At 46.1% G+C, this 13,886-nt stretch overlaps 1 protein-coding gene across 2 annotated transcripts; it reads left to right on the top strand.

Annotated features, from left to right (window-relative positions):
* Positions 1-13,072, top strand: CPSF2 (cleavage and polyadenylation specific factor 2). 2 transcript variants are annotated; one of them, XM_040412089.1, is made up of 15 exons: positions 1-102; positions 751-925; positions 1,925-2,084; positions 2,173-2,278; positions 3,710-3,839; positions 3,939-4,054; positions 4,922-5,109; positions 5,560-5,850; positions 6,646-6,746; positions 6,824-7,024; positions 7,213-7,365; positions 9,124-9,349; positions 9,477-9,779; positions 11,309-11,443; positions 12,487-13,072. In XM_040412089.1, exons 2-15 carry the CDS (start codon positions 777-779, stop codon positions 12,577-12,579), a joined length of 2,352 nt encoding a protein of 783 aa, XP_040268023.1. In that variant the 5' UTR covers positions 1-102; positions 751-776; the 3' UTR covers positions 12,580-13,072. The 2 variants fall into 2 exon arrangements, with proteins under 2 accessions (XP_040268023.1, XP_040268022.1); XM_040412088.1 differs by having other exon boundaries at positions 2-102; positions 766-925.
* Positions 13,073-13,886: the final 814 nt, after the last annotated feature.

Genomic DNA, 13,886 nt, shown 5'->3' with positions numbered 1-13,886 from the left:
TGCGCATTGCGCAGTAAGGACGTAGGGATCCGGCGGGAGCTTGGGTGCCGGTCCGCAGGCGGTGAGGCTGCGGTACCGGGAGAAAGAGTCTCTGTGTGACTGGTAAGAGGCGGTTTGGAGTCGTTGTTAGGTAGCCCCCCACAATATCAGGGTTATGAGGGCAGGTAGACCTCTGTCACTATGGAAACGAGGCAGGAGGCTTGTAGAACTTCAGAGGGCATTGCCAGGCAGGGGGTTCAGGTCTAATATACTTTGTGTTCCAATTCCTCATCATGTAATACCTGCTTGCTGTCAGGGGATGGGATTATTCTATATTAGGGGTCTGAAAGCATGCACAGACCGAAGACTTCTCACAGCTGAGGGTTTGTTACAGTGGCATGCAGTCTGGACAATCCTCTGTGAGCCTGGACTCCAGTCTGATACATTTCATACCCGGTAGCTCACAGAGGATTGTGTAGACTGGATGCAATGTGACAGACCCTCAGCTGTGAGAAGCATTAGGACATGTTCACACCGTGGGATTTTCACGTGGATTTCAGCAAGTCCACGTGAGATAGTTTACACGCAATGGAGAAAAAAACAGATATTTCTGTACTGGTTTTCAACCTCTAGTTAAAACGCATCCTGTTCACTGACAGCAAGCAAATATTAGATGGAGGGGGAATGAGGCACGAGGCGTTATACCCACGAATGACACCATCATCTTTTATTTCTCCTTCTGCATTGACGTGGCCGGCGCTGTGACAGTTGTTGTTGGGTTTTTAGGATCTGGAAGGATGACGTCCATCATTAAACTGACGACGCTCTCCGGAGCACAGGAGGAGTCCGCCCTCTGCTACCTGCTGCAGGTCGACGAGTTTCGCTTTCTCCTTGATTGTGGATGGGATGAGAACTTTTCTATGGAAAATATAGAATCCATTAAAAAGTAGGTGTCTCAGTACAGCAGATGTGTGAGGGGGATGATGAGGGAGGTTCTAATGTCACAATCTGTAGATCCAATCCACACACCCAGTCTGTCCATCTCTGTATTATACTCCAGAGCTGCACTCACTATTCTGCTGGTGCAGTCACTGTGTACATACATTACTTATCCTGTACTGATCCTGAGTTACATCCTGTATTATACTCCAGAGCTGCACTCACTATTCTGCTGGTGCAGTCACTGTGTACATACATTACTTATCCTGTACTGATCCTGAGTTACATCCTTTATTATACTCCAGAGCTGCACTCACTATTCTGCTGGTGCAGTCACTGTGTACATACATTTCATTACTTATCCTGTACTGATCCTGAGTTACATCCTGTATTATACTCCAGAGCTGCACTCACTATTCTGCTGGTGCAGTCACTGTGTACATACATTACTTATCCTGTACTGATCCTGAGTTACATCCTGTATTATACTCCAAAGCTGCACTCACTATTCTGCTGGTGCAGTCACTGTGCACATACATTACTTATTCTGTACTGATTTTGAGTTACACCCTATATTATACTCCAGAGCTGCACTCACTATTCTGCTGGTGGAGTCACTGTGTACATACATTACTTATCCTGTACTGATCCTGAGTTACACCCTATATTATACTCCAGAGCTGCACTCACTATTCTGCTGGTGCAGTCACTGTGTACATACATTACTTATCCTGTACTGATCCTGAGTTACATCCTGCATTATACTCCAGAGCTGCACTCACTATTCTGTTCGTGCAGTCACTGTGTACATACATTACTTATCCTGTAGTGATCCTGAGTTACATCCTGTATTATACTCCAGAGCTGCACTCACTAGAAAATATTTGAAACACAGTAACTGTTAGGAGTTCACAAAACTTCATTAATGTTCATGCTTAATTTAATAAGACTGGACCGACCCTTTAAGTATTGATGTTTCCATGACTGCCCTCCTTAATATTTCTAGATATGTCCATCAAGTAGATGCCGTCCTCCTGTCTCACCCGGATCCCCTTCACCTAGGAGCGCTCCCTTATGCAGTTGGTAAACTGGGGTTAAACTGTGCAATCTATGCCACCATCCCTGTGTATAAGATGGGCCAGATGTTCATGTATGATCTGTACCAGGTTTGTGAGATTTCTATGTTTTCCTCGTCCCCTTTATGACTTCCTCAGGCCGGACATGCAAGATAAAAACTGTAATTTGATGTTTCAGTCTCGGCACAACACAGAGGATTTCAACTTCTACACGTTGGATGATGTGGACTCTGCATTTGATAAAATACAGCAACTAAAATTTTCCCAGATCGTACATTTGAAAGGTAAAACACTGCTTTTCTCTGTAGACATTTTCTGTCCTTTTCTTCTCCTCCCGTCCCCAGTCATCTTGACGACTTCTCCCGACAACAGAATTGCATAATGATGAGGCAGTTTTGACCCCTCATGTCTTGAACATATTCTCACCTTCTATAGCAACACATTGAGAACCCAGATTAGACTTCTTAAAGGGGTTGTCTGATCATGGACAATGGGGGCATATCGCTAGGATATGCCCCCATTGTCTTATAGGTGCGCACCTATATCAATAACGGAGCCTGGCAAGGTGGTGGCTGGAGGACTCCGGTCCGGCTGCCACCAAGCCGGATCCCCCTAAAAGTGAATGGGAGCGTACGCGCAGTGCGCGGCCACCGCTCCCATTCATTTCTATGAGGCCAACGGAAATAGCCGAGCCACCACTCGGTTATTTTCTCTGGCCCCATAGAAAAGGAATGGAGGGCTGCTGCGCATGTGCAGTGCACCCTCCTTCACTTTCAGGGCTCCATTCTCCATATAAGACATATGCTCCTATTGTCCATGATGAGACAACCCCTTTAATTAATAAGACCCCAGACTGGATTTATGCCAGTCTGGACGTGATTTTGCCTCAGTACCCAGTGTGGCTGAGATGAAAAGGAACCAAAAGGGTAAGCACCAGCCCTGGATTCAGTTGGCCTGTCGCTGCTGTTCAGGTGCCTTCCTTCTCGCTTCCACTCAAGGACAGGCAGCTGAACAAAAGTGAGGAGTCCTGGGAGTGTTGGTGTTTTCCCCCACCAATGGAGCAAGTGCCACGGGCAATCGCATCCTCCTGTGGTAGGGACGGCACTTATTAATGGGATGTCTTAAAGGGGTTGGACCATCTAGGACATTGAGGGCATATCGCCAGATTGGTTTGGATCTTACTTGTGGACCTGCTCTTAGCTCCAAAATGGGGTTCTCGAAGTCAACAGAGAGCAGCCACACATGAGCGGCCTCCCTCAGTTCACCGCTATGGGAGTTCCGAATATAGCTGAGCACACTCGCTTGTCTATTTTCGGAACTCCTATAGCGATGAATGGAAAGCATTGCGCATGCACAGTGTGCTCTCCTTCACTTCGAGGGCCTTGTTCTCTAGAGGTGGGACCCGAACCCATCTGACATTGATGGCATCTTAGCGATATGCCGTCAGTGTCCCAGATGGGTCAACCCCTTTAAGCCTAGACCTCTACCAGTCAGATATTAAAGTGGTTGCTTCAAATAGACATTGCCTGTCTATATGTCCTATTAGTTCACAAGGAAGTCCTATAGGGGAATCCCCAGTTTGGGACCTCAACTCTATGAACCAGAATGGAGCACCACTCAGTACACGTTGTTCCCATTCTGGTCGCCTTGATCCGTCCTTAAAGGGGTTGTGCAGCCAGCACCTATTGATGACCGATCCATACCTTCTTTTGCAGGTAAAGGTCATGGTTTATCCATCACTCCGTTACCGGCTGGCCACATGATCGGAGGAACCATATGGAAAATAGTCAAGGATGGAGAGGAAGAGATTGTCTATGCTGTGGACTTTAACCACAAGAGAGAGATGTACGTCTGTGACTGATGAAGGGTGTTGTATAATGAGGTTCTCTCTTGTTGCAGCCATTATGGATTATAAAATATTTTTTTGTTTCTTTTCTTTCTCAGACACTTGAACGGTTGCTCTTTGGAGATGATCAGTCGTCCGTCCTTGCTCATCACTGACAGCTTTAACGCCACTTATATTCAACCCAGGAGAAAACAACGAGATGAACAACTACTCAGTACGTATGAGCCCCTTCACTACTGTTTAGGAAATCCTTTTGGTCCCACACATATTCACTACAAATCTAGTTTTGGTGTGCAATTTGTGTTTTGGGAGTCGCTGATAGACGTCTATAGCTTTGCGCAACCTGGTACACAAATAAAACTGAAGACACATATAGTGATATAGGCGGGGTTCAGGAAAAAAATGCAGTGGTAATGTCGTAGGTCCCCAGACCAGCTTCTGTAACCTCCAGCTGTTAAATGGCATCTGTTATCAGATTTGTGAAAAAGTTATCACGCCTGGCCCTGTCTATCAAAGTGGAGAGGGAGCAGCAGTTGTAGAGAGAGCAGAGCCTCTAGGTGTAATGGTAACGCCCCCGTTGCTCCTAGAGGCTTGTTTGCATATATTTAAACATCATGTTTCCCAGCAATGCGGGCACATATGAACATGGGACCGATGCCTTCAGCTGCCAAGTGCACATGTAACAGGTCAGACAGTGTCTTAGGTACAGATCTGCTGACAGGTGCCCTTTAAAGGGTATCTGTCAGCAGTTTTATGCTGCCCTGGCTTTTTGTGCCCCTCGCCGTCCTACTGCAGTCAGTTGCAGATGGGCAGTTAGAGTCGGGAGCTCATGAATATGAGGACTAATGTGCTGGTGCTGTTCAATACAAGATTTTAGCAAAAGAGATGTAGAAAAGGCGAGTCTTTTAATCATGACCGTTATCTTGACACTGAAATGCTTTAGTAATCCCCCCCCCCCCCCCTGATTGTGGAGGCTAATAGTCACACAGTACAGAGCGGTTTATTTTTTTATTTTATGTTTTGGAGATGAGTGGTTCATCGTAAAACTGATGCTACACAGCGCCATTATTTTCCTCTACAGCGAATGTACTGGAGACCTTGCGGGGAGACGGGAATGTGTTAATCGCAGTCGACACTGCCGGGCGAGTCTTGGAGCTTGCGCAGCTTCTCGACCAGATTTGGAGAACCAAGGATGCCGGCCTCGGAGTGTATTCTTTAGCCCTTCTCAATAATGTCAGCTACAATGTAGTGGAGTTCTCAAAGTCTCAGGTGAGTCAAAACCTTAAACTGGGCAGACATGGCATAGCATGTAGATCAAAATCGATGACTGGTTGAAGAAACTGCACGTGTACCAGGGCCTGTAAAACCAGGCAGAAATAGTCCACCATCCAATGTGTTGAACGTTGTTTTTGCAATTACATAGGCCCTACATTTTCTTGCCTGTGTATATGGCCAGCTTTATTTGCTATGCCTATTGCAGGGGTGAATAACAAAGGGATTCTCTCTGACGTTCCATGAACCCCTGTGTCATGCTCCGCCCCTTTACTGCATGCACTTCACATAACACAGTTCAGTATCAATTTTGCTAATAGTGTTCCTTTTATATAGCCGCATCCTTTGCGTGTTACCAGCTTTTCCATATAAGTATCTTTACTGCGCAAGTTTTCCTTACTGTTATTTTTTTTTAGTTTCTTGTGGTAATGGCAGCTTTTGTTATAGGTGGAGTGGATGAGCGACAAGCTCATGAGATGTTTTGAAGATAAAAGAAATAACCCCTTCCAGTTCCGTCACTTGACCCTGTGCCACGGCTTTGCTGATCTCGCTCGCGTCCCCAGCCCTAAGGTTGTACTGGCTAGCCAGCCTGACCTTGAGTGTGGATTTTCCAGAGAGTTGTTTATCCAGTGGTGCCAAGACCCCAAAAACTCTATCATCCTCACATACAGGACCACCCCTGGGACTCTCACTCGGTACCTGATTGACAACCCTACGGAAAGAATCATAGATATAGAGGTAATGTTGAACTTTGACTTGAAGGGTTGTAGGGCAGCCACACGCTAAAGAGCTTAGCTAAGAACGGTGCTTGGCAGTCTTTGTCAGTAATGCGGATTTTAAATGAAACGGTAAAGCGCATGCTTAGTCTAATCTGCATTCAAACCAAGGACAATGGACCTCTTCTTCCCCCACCTCCATTTTGGGATCAGTGAGGGTCCTTGTGGTCGATGGAAGCCCCCATCTGTCTAGCAGCTATCGCCTATCCAGCAGATGGGTCGATTCACACGTGATGTAAATTCTGCAGATTTTCCGCAGCACAATTTTGTGCAGAAAATCCACAGCATTTACAGTCAAGCAAAGTGGATGAAATTTTAGAATTATCATGCACCAAAAAGCCACAGCTTAAACTGACTCGGCAGGTTTTCAAGCCACAGCATGTCAGTTGTTACTTCAGGTTTTACCTGTGGCTTTCAATCTTTGCAATGAAAAGGTTAAAAGCAATGGGAGAACCTCCTTGATCCTAGCATTAATGCTACAGGGAAAAACAATGCAGTTATCCCTGTGTGGTATTCTGCACAGGGATCCCCATCTCCACAATCAGAGTCAAGTAGGGTCACATCTGGCTTCTCTCCTACAAGCGGTGGAGGAGGAGAAGTATGCCGACCCTTCTATCCCTATTAGGGTGTAATGCCGTACACAAGCAGGGGGTGCTAGGATTATTATTTTTTTCCTATGGGGTTTTACTGTTGCCACTGTCTGTTGTACTAACTTGATAAGCAAAAAAATAACTGAGCGTGTCCATTTTGCTTTCAGCTTAGGAAAAGAGTGAAGCTAGAAGGAAGGGAGCTTGAGGAATATCTGGAAAAGGAAAAGCTGAAGAAAGAGGCTGCAAAAAAACTGGAACAGTCCAAAGAGTAGGTATTGATTCTGGGGTTTGTGCAGGCTTCATCTTTGCCATCTCTCTAACCATCTCTTCTCTTCCTCTATTTAGAGTTGACATTGATTCCAGTGACGATAGCGACGTTGAAGAAGATATTGACCAGCCTATGGCCCACAAGGCCAAACACGACCTGATGATGAAGAATGAGGGCAACAGGAAAGGCAGCTTTTTCAAGCAGGCGAAAAAGTCTCACCCCATGTTCCCTGCCCCCGAAGAACGAATAAAATGGGACGAATATGGTGAGATTATAAAGTAAGTGGTTGCTGCTCTTCCTTTGGTGATATGCACAGATTTATGATACTTCACATTCATGATTTCCATCTTTTAATCAAGCATTTTGCTGCTACGTACCATGTCGGCCAAGTAGCGTGCACCTGTACTTTATTTCATATTGTTTCGAGGCGCTGAACTAATTTTGCTTTTTGCATATTAAATTGAAGGCCTGAGGACTTCTTAGTTCCTGAACTCCAAGCAACCGAGGAAGAAAAGAACAAGCTGGAATCTGGGCTTACAAATGGGGAGGAACCTATGGACCAAGATTTATCAGATGTTCCAACCAAGTGTATTTCCACAACAGAGGCAATGGAGATAAAGTGAGTGAATTGCAGTGGTGTTGTAGGCCTGTGCCGCTCTCACACTGACCTGGCTGTGCAAAGTGTAATATCTGAGCAGAAATGCAGCCTTAGGCCTCCTGCACATGACCGTATGGCTTTTTCAGTGTTTAGCGGTCCGTTTTTTCACGCATCCGTTGTTCCGTTTTTTGTTTCCGTTTTTCCGTATGGCATATACAGTATACAGTAATTACATAGATAAAATTGGGCTGGGCATAACCTTTTCAATAGATGGTTCCGCAAAGAACGGAAACGGAAGACATACGGATGCATTTCCGTATGTGTTCTGTTTTTTTGGAGACCCATTGACTTGAATGGAGCCACGGAACGTGATTTGCGGGCAATAATAGGACATGTTCTATCTTTAAACGGAACGGAAATACGGAAACGGAATGCCTACGGAGTACATTCCGTTTTTTTTTGCAGAACCATTGAAATGAATGGTTCCGTATACGGAACGCAAAAAACGGCCAGTAAATGGGGAAAAAAAACGGTCGTGTGCAGGAGGCCTTAGAAGGCTTTTTTAGAATACATAGCATGCGTATGTAATCCCTCTGGATTGTGGCCATTCATTTTACCTTGCTGCTTGTAGGTTTGCATAAGAGCTGTATAATCAACCGGCAGGATATATGTATTTAAGACTATTCTCACGAAGTTGCCTAATTTATAAAAAAATTTCATGAAGTCCACGATTACAATAAAAATGGGTTACATTGATGGACATACTCTTTAAAGGGGTTGCCCAGCTTTTTACATTTTTTTAAAATTTTAACCCCAGTCTGGGGTAAAAAAAAACATACTTACCTGCTTCACTGGTCTTCTGGTCCCCATCTGTAAATTTGCAGATGGATGGGTCATGTGCGCCGCAGCAGCCAATTACTGGCCTCAGCGGTGATGTGGCACCTGGCCAGCAGTGACATGCTGATTGAGGATGCGTCACTGCTGAGGCCCGTCATTAGTTTCAGTAGTGCACATGACTCCATTCATCCTCATTTGTACAGACAGGTACCAGAAGATCAGTGATAGGAGCTGGGATGGAGCGGCAGGGAGCAGGTCAGTATGTTTGGGATTGAAATTTTAAAAAGTTAAAAATGTTGTCCAGGTTCAGAGCTGAACCCGGACATACCCATATTTTCTCCCAGGCAGCCCCCCTGATGTTAGCATCGGAGCATTTCAGGCTCTGATGCTCTCCCTTGCCCTGCGCTAGATCATGCAGGGCAAGGGCTCTTTTATTTACAATAACACACTGCCGGGCGGAAGCTTCCGCCCAGCAATGTGTTCGGTGACGTCACCGGTTCTGATGGGCAGGCTTTAGCGCTGCCCTAGCTGTTTTACAGGCTCGCTGCTGGCCGGAAGCCTCCGTCTGACAGCCCTATTGACAGCCCTATGGAGAGCCCGGTACGTCACCGGAACTCTAGAAAATGCCTTTGCCGCGCAGGGAAAAGGAGAGCATCGGAGCATGAACTGCTCCGATGCTCAAGTCAGGGGGGCTGGCTGGGTGAAAATGGGGATATGTCCGGGTTCAGCTCTGAACCTGGACAACCCCTCTAAAAACTAGACAGTTTCTTTAAAAGGGGTTGATGGCCTATTCTGAGGATAGGCCATTACTTAAAACAAGGCTGGACAACCCCTTTAACGCTTCGTCAGTTGTGAGTGCATTTTTCAGCTAAGATGTTGTGGACTCCTTTAATCCTCCCCTCCAGATTATTACTTTTTAATTATCTCTGTCTTTGCTTTCAGAGCTAGAGTCACATACATTGATTATGAAGGCCGGTCCGACGGTGACTCAATCAAGAAGATCATCAACCAGATGAAGCCTCGTCAGCTAATAATCATCCACGGGCCACCTAAAGCGAGCCAGGACCTTGCCGAGGCCTGCCGAGCTTTTGGTGGTAAAGATATTAAAGTTTACACTCCGAAACTTCACGAGACGGTGGATGCAACAAGCGAAACTCACATTTACCAGGTGATGCGTCCGGTTTATTAATCTGTATGGAATTTATTGGTTTATTGCCCCAGAAAAGGATGCATTATATATGTATTTTGCCCGTCTGTATACCTCTAAATGTAGACTAATTTCTGTATCCGTGCAGGTGAGATTAAAAGACTCCCTTGTAAGCTCCCTGAAGTTCTGCAAAGCTAAAGACGCCGAACTCGCCTGGATCGATGGCGTCCTTGATATGCGGGTGTCAAAGGTGGACACAGGAGTCATCCTGGAAGATGGAGAGTTAAAAGAAGAAGCTGAAGACTCTGAAATGCAAGTGGATCCTCCAGCTATTGACACTAGCACCATTGCTCAGCAGAAAGCTATTAAGAGCCTCTTTGACGATGATGACAAGGAGTTTTCAGAAGAAAGCGAGGTCATCCCTACTCTGGAACCACTGCCGAGTACTGAGGTACACAGTTCCTCATGCGTCATAGCTTCTGCGTAGCGAAGAATTTGCCGTGAGCCATACACACCAGCAGCATATAGTTCTCTCCTTTCTGTGGATCCATTTTTACCTGCACTATCGCATGGGCATTAGTCTAGTGCAGGCATGGCCAACCTGAGGCTCTCCGACTGTTGCAAAACTACAACTCCCAGCATGCCTAGACTGCCTACAGCTATCAGCCTACATTAGGGCATGGTGGGAGTTGTAGTTTTACAACAGCTGGAGAGCCACAGTTTGGCCATCCCTGGTCTAGTGTCTAAACAGTGTAGCACACAGGGATTGTCTAAACTGGGTACAGTTATAGCAGACGCTCAGCTGTGAGAAGTATTAGGTCTTCAGGGATTTCAGGAGGTAAACTAGCATATGTCCTGGTAAGGAATGGAAAAAAAGTATGCGTAAAAGCTGCAATTTTTTTTATTTTTCCTTAAAAGGGATATCCAGGAAAAGATATTGATGACCTATCTTCAGAAGGCTGTGGCCTCTTCCTAGGCCAGTGTGATCACTGTACATCGGCTACATGGCCTAGTTGCAGTTCAGACCCATTCAAGTCAATGGGGCTGAGCTGCAATACTAAGCACAGCCACTATACAATGTACAAGGCTGTTCTTGGTGAGCTGCCGGGAACATAAAGGTGGTCTTTGGTGGTATCGTTGCTCAGGTCCTTGACTCTCCAGTGGGGACAGCTGCAATATTTAGAGACAGCAAGCATTAATCAGGTGTCTAGTTGTAACAGTGGTTTTCCAGTGTTCATGATACAAGTTAAATGCGGACTTCGCACCTTACCTTGCAAAAGGGTGAAATTTGCTGTGAAAATCTGCAGCATGAATAGATATTCTATGGATTAGAAATCTGCACCAGGGGTTAAAGGGCTTGTCCTATCTCCCCATTCCATTGCCCAAGATGGGACTAAATGTCAGCTGCGGTGGCCAGAGTTATGGAAACAACCGAGTGGCCGGCGCTCCGTGGTTCCCTCTCACCCTTAGCAGTGCATGGGGGCTATACAGACAGAGTATCACATCACACTATGCTGTTTCTGTAGCTTAGTCCCATTTCGACCCTGGAAACAGCGAGATTGGACAACCCCTTTAATTTCCCTGCAGATTTAGTGAGGATTTTTTTTCCCTCAGCAAGTAAATGTGTTTTGGTAATTTCTTATCGACTTTGCTGCTACTATAATACTTCAGATTCTCCACCCAGGAAAATGCGCAATGTAACCACCCCGTGTGAACGTACCCTAAGCAGCGTTATCGTTTCCTGATCTGTGTACATGGAGCTCATTGAGCACCGTGTATACAGGGAAGCAGGGGCAATCATAAGCTGTCTCTGCTTGCTGTTTGGGGAGTTCTGCTGTCTCTGACAACCAGCTCTCCTCTTTTGCAGACATCTCAGCAGAGTTTCGGCCAGCCGTATGTTTAAAGACATTGGGCGGTCCCCATGCAGCTGACATCAGTGAGGGCTTGGGACCACGTCTAATGTGTTATTTGCTTTCCCAGATTCCTGGACATCAGTCCGTGTTTATGAACGAGCCCAGGCTGTCCGATTTTAAGCAAGTCCTTTTGCGCGAGGGGATCCAGGCAGAGTTTGTTGGAGGCGTCCTCGTCTGCAACAATGTGGTTGCGGTTCGAAGGGTAAGTAGTAAACGTGTGTGAGAAAATGTTATTTGGTTTATGTTCCTAAGGCCTCCTGCACACGAACGTGTGCGCCCCGTGGTCGTGCTGCGGCCCGCAAATTGCTGGCCGCAATGCACGAACACCGTCCGTGGGGTAGCCGCAGCGGATCGCAAAAAGATAGGGACATGTTTTATCTTTTTCCGAAACGAAAGTACGGGACGGTACCCCACGGAAGCACTTCGTAGTGCTTCCCTAGGGTTCCGTTACGTGCTTCCATTCCGCATCTCCGGATTTGCCGACCCATTGAAATGAATGGGTTTGCATCCGTGATGCGGAATGCACACGGAACGGTGCCCGTGTATTGCGGATCCGCCAATGGGGTCCGCAATACGGCAGCGGGAAGCAGACATTCGTGTGCAGGAGGCCTAAATGTGTATGCCAAAAGTGTTAAAAATACATCAGGAAAGGTGGGGTTCTAAATGTAGGGATATTTAAAGGGGTTGTTCAGGATTAGAAAAACATAGCTGCTTCATTCCAAAGCCAGCCCCACACCTGACCATGGGTTGTGTCTGGTATTGCAGCCCAGCTCTATTGAAGTGAATTGGATTGCGCTGTAATGCCACGCACGACCTAGGGACAGGTGTGGTGCTATTTTTGAAAGAAAGCAGCCATGTATTTCCAATACATCAGTCAGTGTGGCCTGCACCATGACATCCTTCCGACATCATGTCACCACACGGTCACTGCTTCAGGTTCATGGACTGAGGCGAGTGGGGTAAAAATATTTGGAGTAAGTACTCATACAGCGGTTAAAAAAAAATCCAGGAAAACCCCTATAATAAAAAGCAGTTGGGCCAGGGTGTAACTGATCAAGGGGCTGAGTCGGCTCAGGGTATGCTCCACTGCCTCTGCACCACTGCTCCCCCTGTAGGAAGTCCTGCACAACCCCTTTAACTACATACAGCACCACCCCCGCTACATACATTGGAGGGCTCAGGTAAAGCCTTGGCAACACACAACTGATTTGATTGACCCTGAGGTGTTTCTCTCTTTGCTTGCAGACGGAGACGGGGCGTATCGGTTTAGAGGGCTGCATCTGCGAGGACTTTTATAAGATAAGACAGCTTTTATACGCACAGTATGCCATTGTATAAGCAAAGTTGATGGGACTTGACCTATGTGACCTCTGACCTGGAGACCACCAGTGAAAATTCTTCATTCAAGTTTCTTTTTTCCTTGAAAAATTATTTTTATATATTTTTTTGTATCGCACACCATACATCCAGGACGATGCTTGTGATTGTGATATATGAGAATTGGGCAGGCTTATAGGTTAAGGTCTAGCCACAGGTATGGACAGGACAGCTATGTCTACCAGTAGCAGATATCCTGATCAAGAGTGAGGAGATCTTTGTGCATTTTGCTGGTATATTCACCTTTTGAACCAGTTTATATGCAGATGTAATATACATAAATGGCGCATACTCTGTATGCATACATGATATTGCTTAGGTTACTTTCACACTCTCGTTTGGTGTGGATCCATCATGGATCTGCACAGACGGATCCGCACCAATAATACAACCGCTTGCATCCGTTCAGAACTGATCCGTTTGTATTATCTTTAACATTGCCAAAACGGATCAGTCTAGACCAGTGTTTCCCAACCAGTGTGCCTCCTGCTGTTGCAAAACTACAACTCCCAGCATGCCCGCACAGCCAAAGGCTGTCCGGGCATGCTGGGAGTTGTAGTTTTGCAACAGCTGGAGGCACACTGGTTGGGAAACACTGGTCTAGAACACCATTGAAAGTCAATGGGGGGCGGATCCGTTTTGCATTGTCAGTGAAAACGGATCCGTCCCCATTGACTTACATTTGTGTGTCAGGGCAGATCGGTTTGCCTCCTCATCGTCAGGCGGACACCAAAATGCTGCAAGCAGCGTTTTGGTGTCCGCCTCCAGAGCGGAACAAACTGATGCCTTCTGAGCGGATCCTTATCCATTCAGAATGCATTAGGGCAAAACTGATCCGTTTTGGACCGCTTGTGAGAGCCCTGAACGGATCTCACAAACCGAAAGCCAAAACGCCAGTGTGAAAGTAGCCTTATCGGTACTGATCCTGGAGAATAATACAGGATGTAACTCAGGATCAGTACAGGATAAGTAATGTAATGTATGTACACAGTGACTGCACCAGCAGAATAGTGAGTGCAGCTCTGGGGTATAATACAGGATAAGTAATGTATGTACACAGTGACTGCACCAGCAGAATAGTGAGTGCAGCTCTGGGGTATAATACAGGATAAGTGATGTATGTACACAGTGACTGCACGATTTATGTAAATTGTAGGAGCCGAGGTAAATCTAAAGAGACTTCGTACTGGAAAGGTAAAAATTTGATTTTTGATTGTCAATAAGTGACAGCTGCTTTATTTTAAATTGAGTTTTGTTTTAATAGTTTT

Source organism: Bufo bufo, chromosome 11 (assembly GCF_905171765.1).
Source record: "Bufo bufo chromosome 11, aBufBuf1.1, whole genome shotgun sequence".
Lineage (NCBI taxonomy): Eukaryota > Metazoa > Chordata > Amphibia > Anura > Bufonidae > Bufo > Bufo bufo.
Note: the sequence above shows the minus strand (reverse complement) of the source record. Positions and strands in the feature narration are given on the sequence as shown.

Bases quoted from the DNA above. Each gene is read 5' to 3' on its own strand.
- CPSF2 (XM_040412089.1), top strand. From the start codon at position 777: ATGACGTCCATCATTAAACTGACGACGCTCTCCGGAGCACAGGAGGAG. The intron at 5,110-5,559 runs GTGAGTCAAAAC...CTTTTGTTATAG, and splicing joins TGGAGTTCTCAAAGTCTCAG to GTGGAGTGGATGAGCGACAA. The intron at 5,851-6,645 runs GTAATGTTGAAC...TTTTGCTTTCAG, and splicing joins AAAGAATCATAGATATAGAG to CTTAGGAAAAGAGTGAAGCT.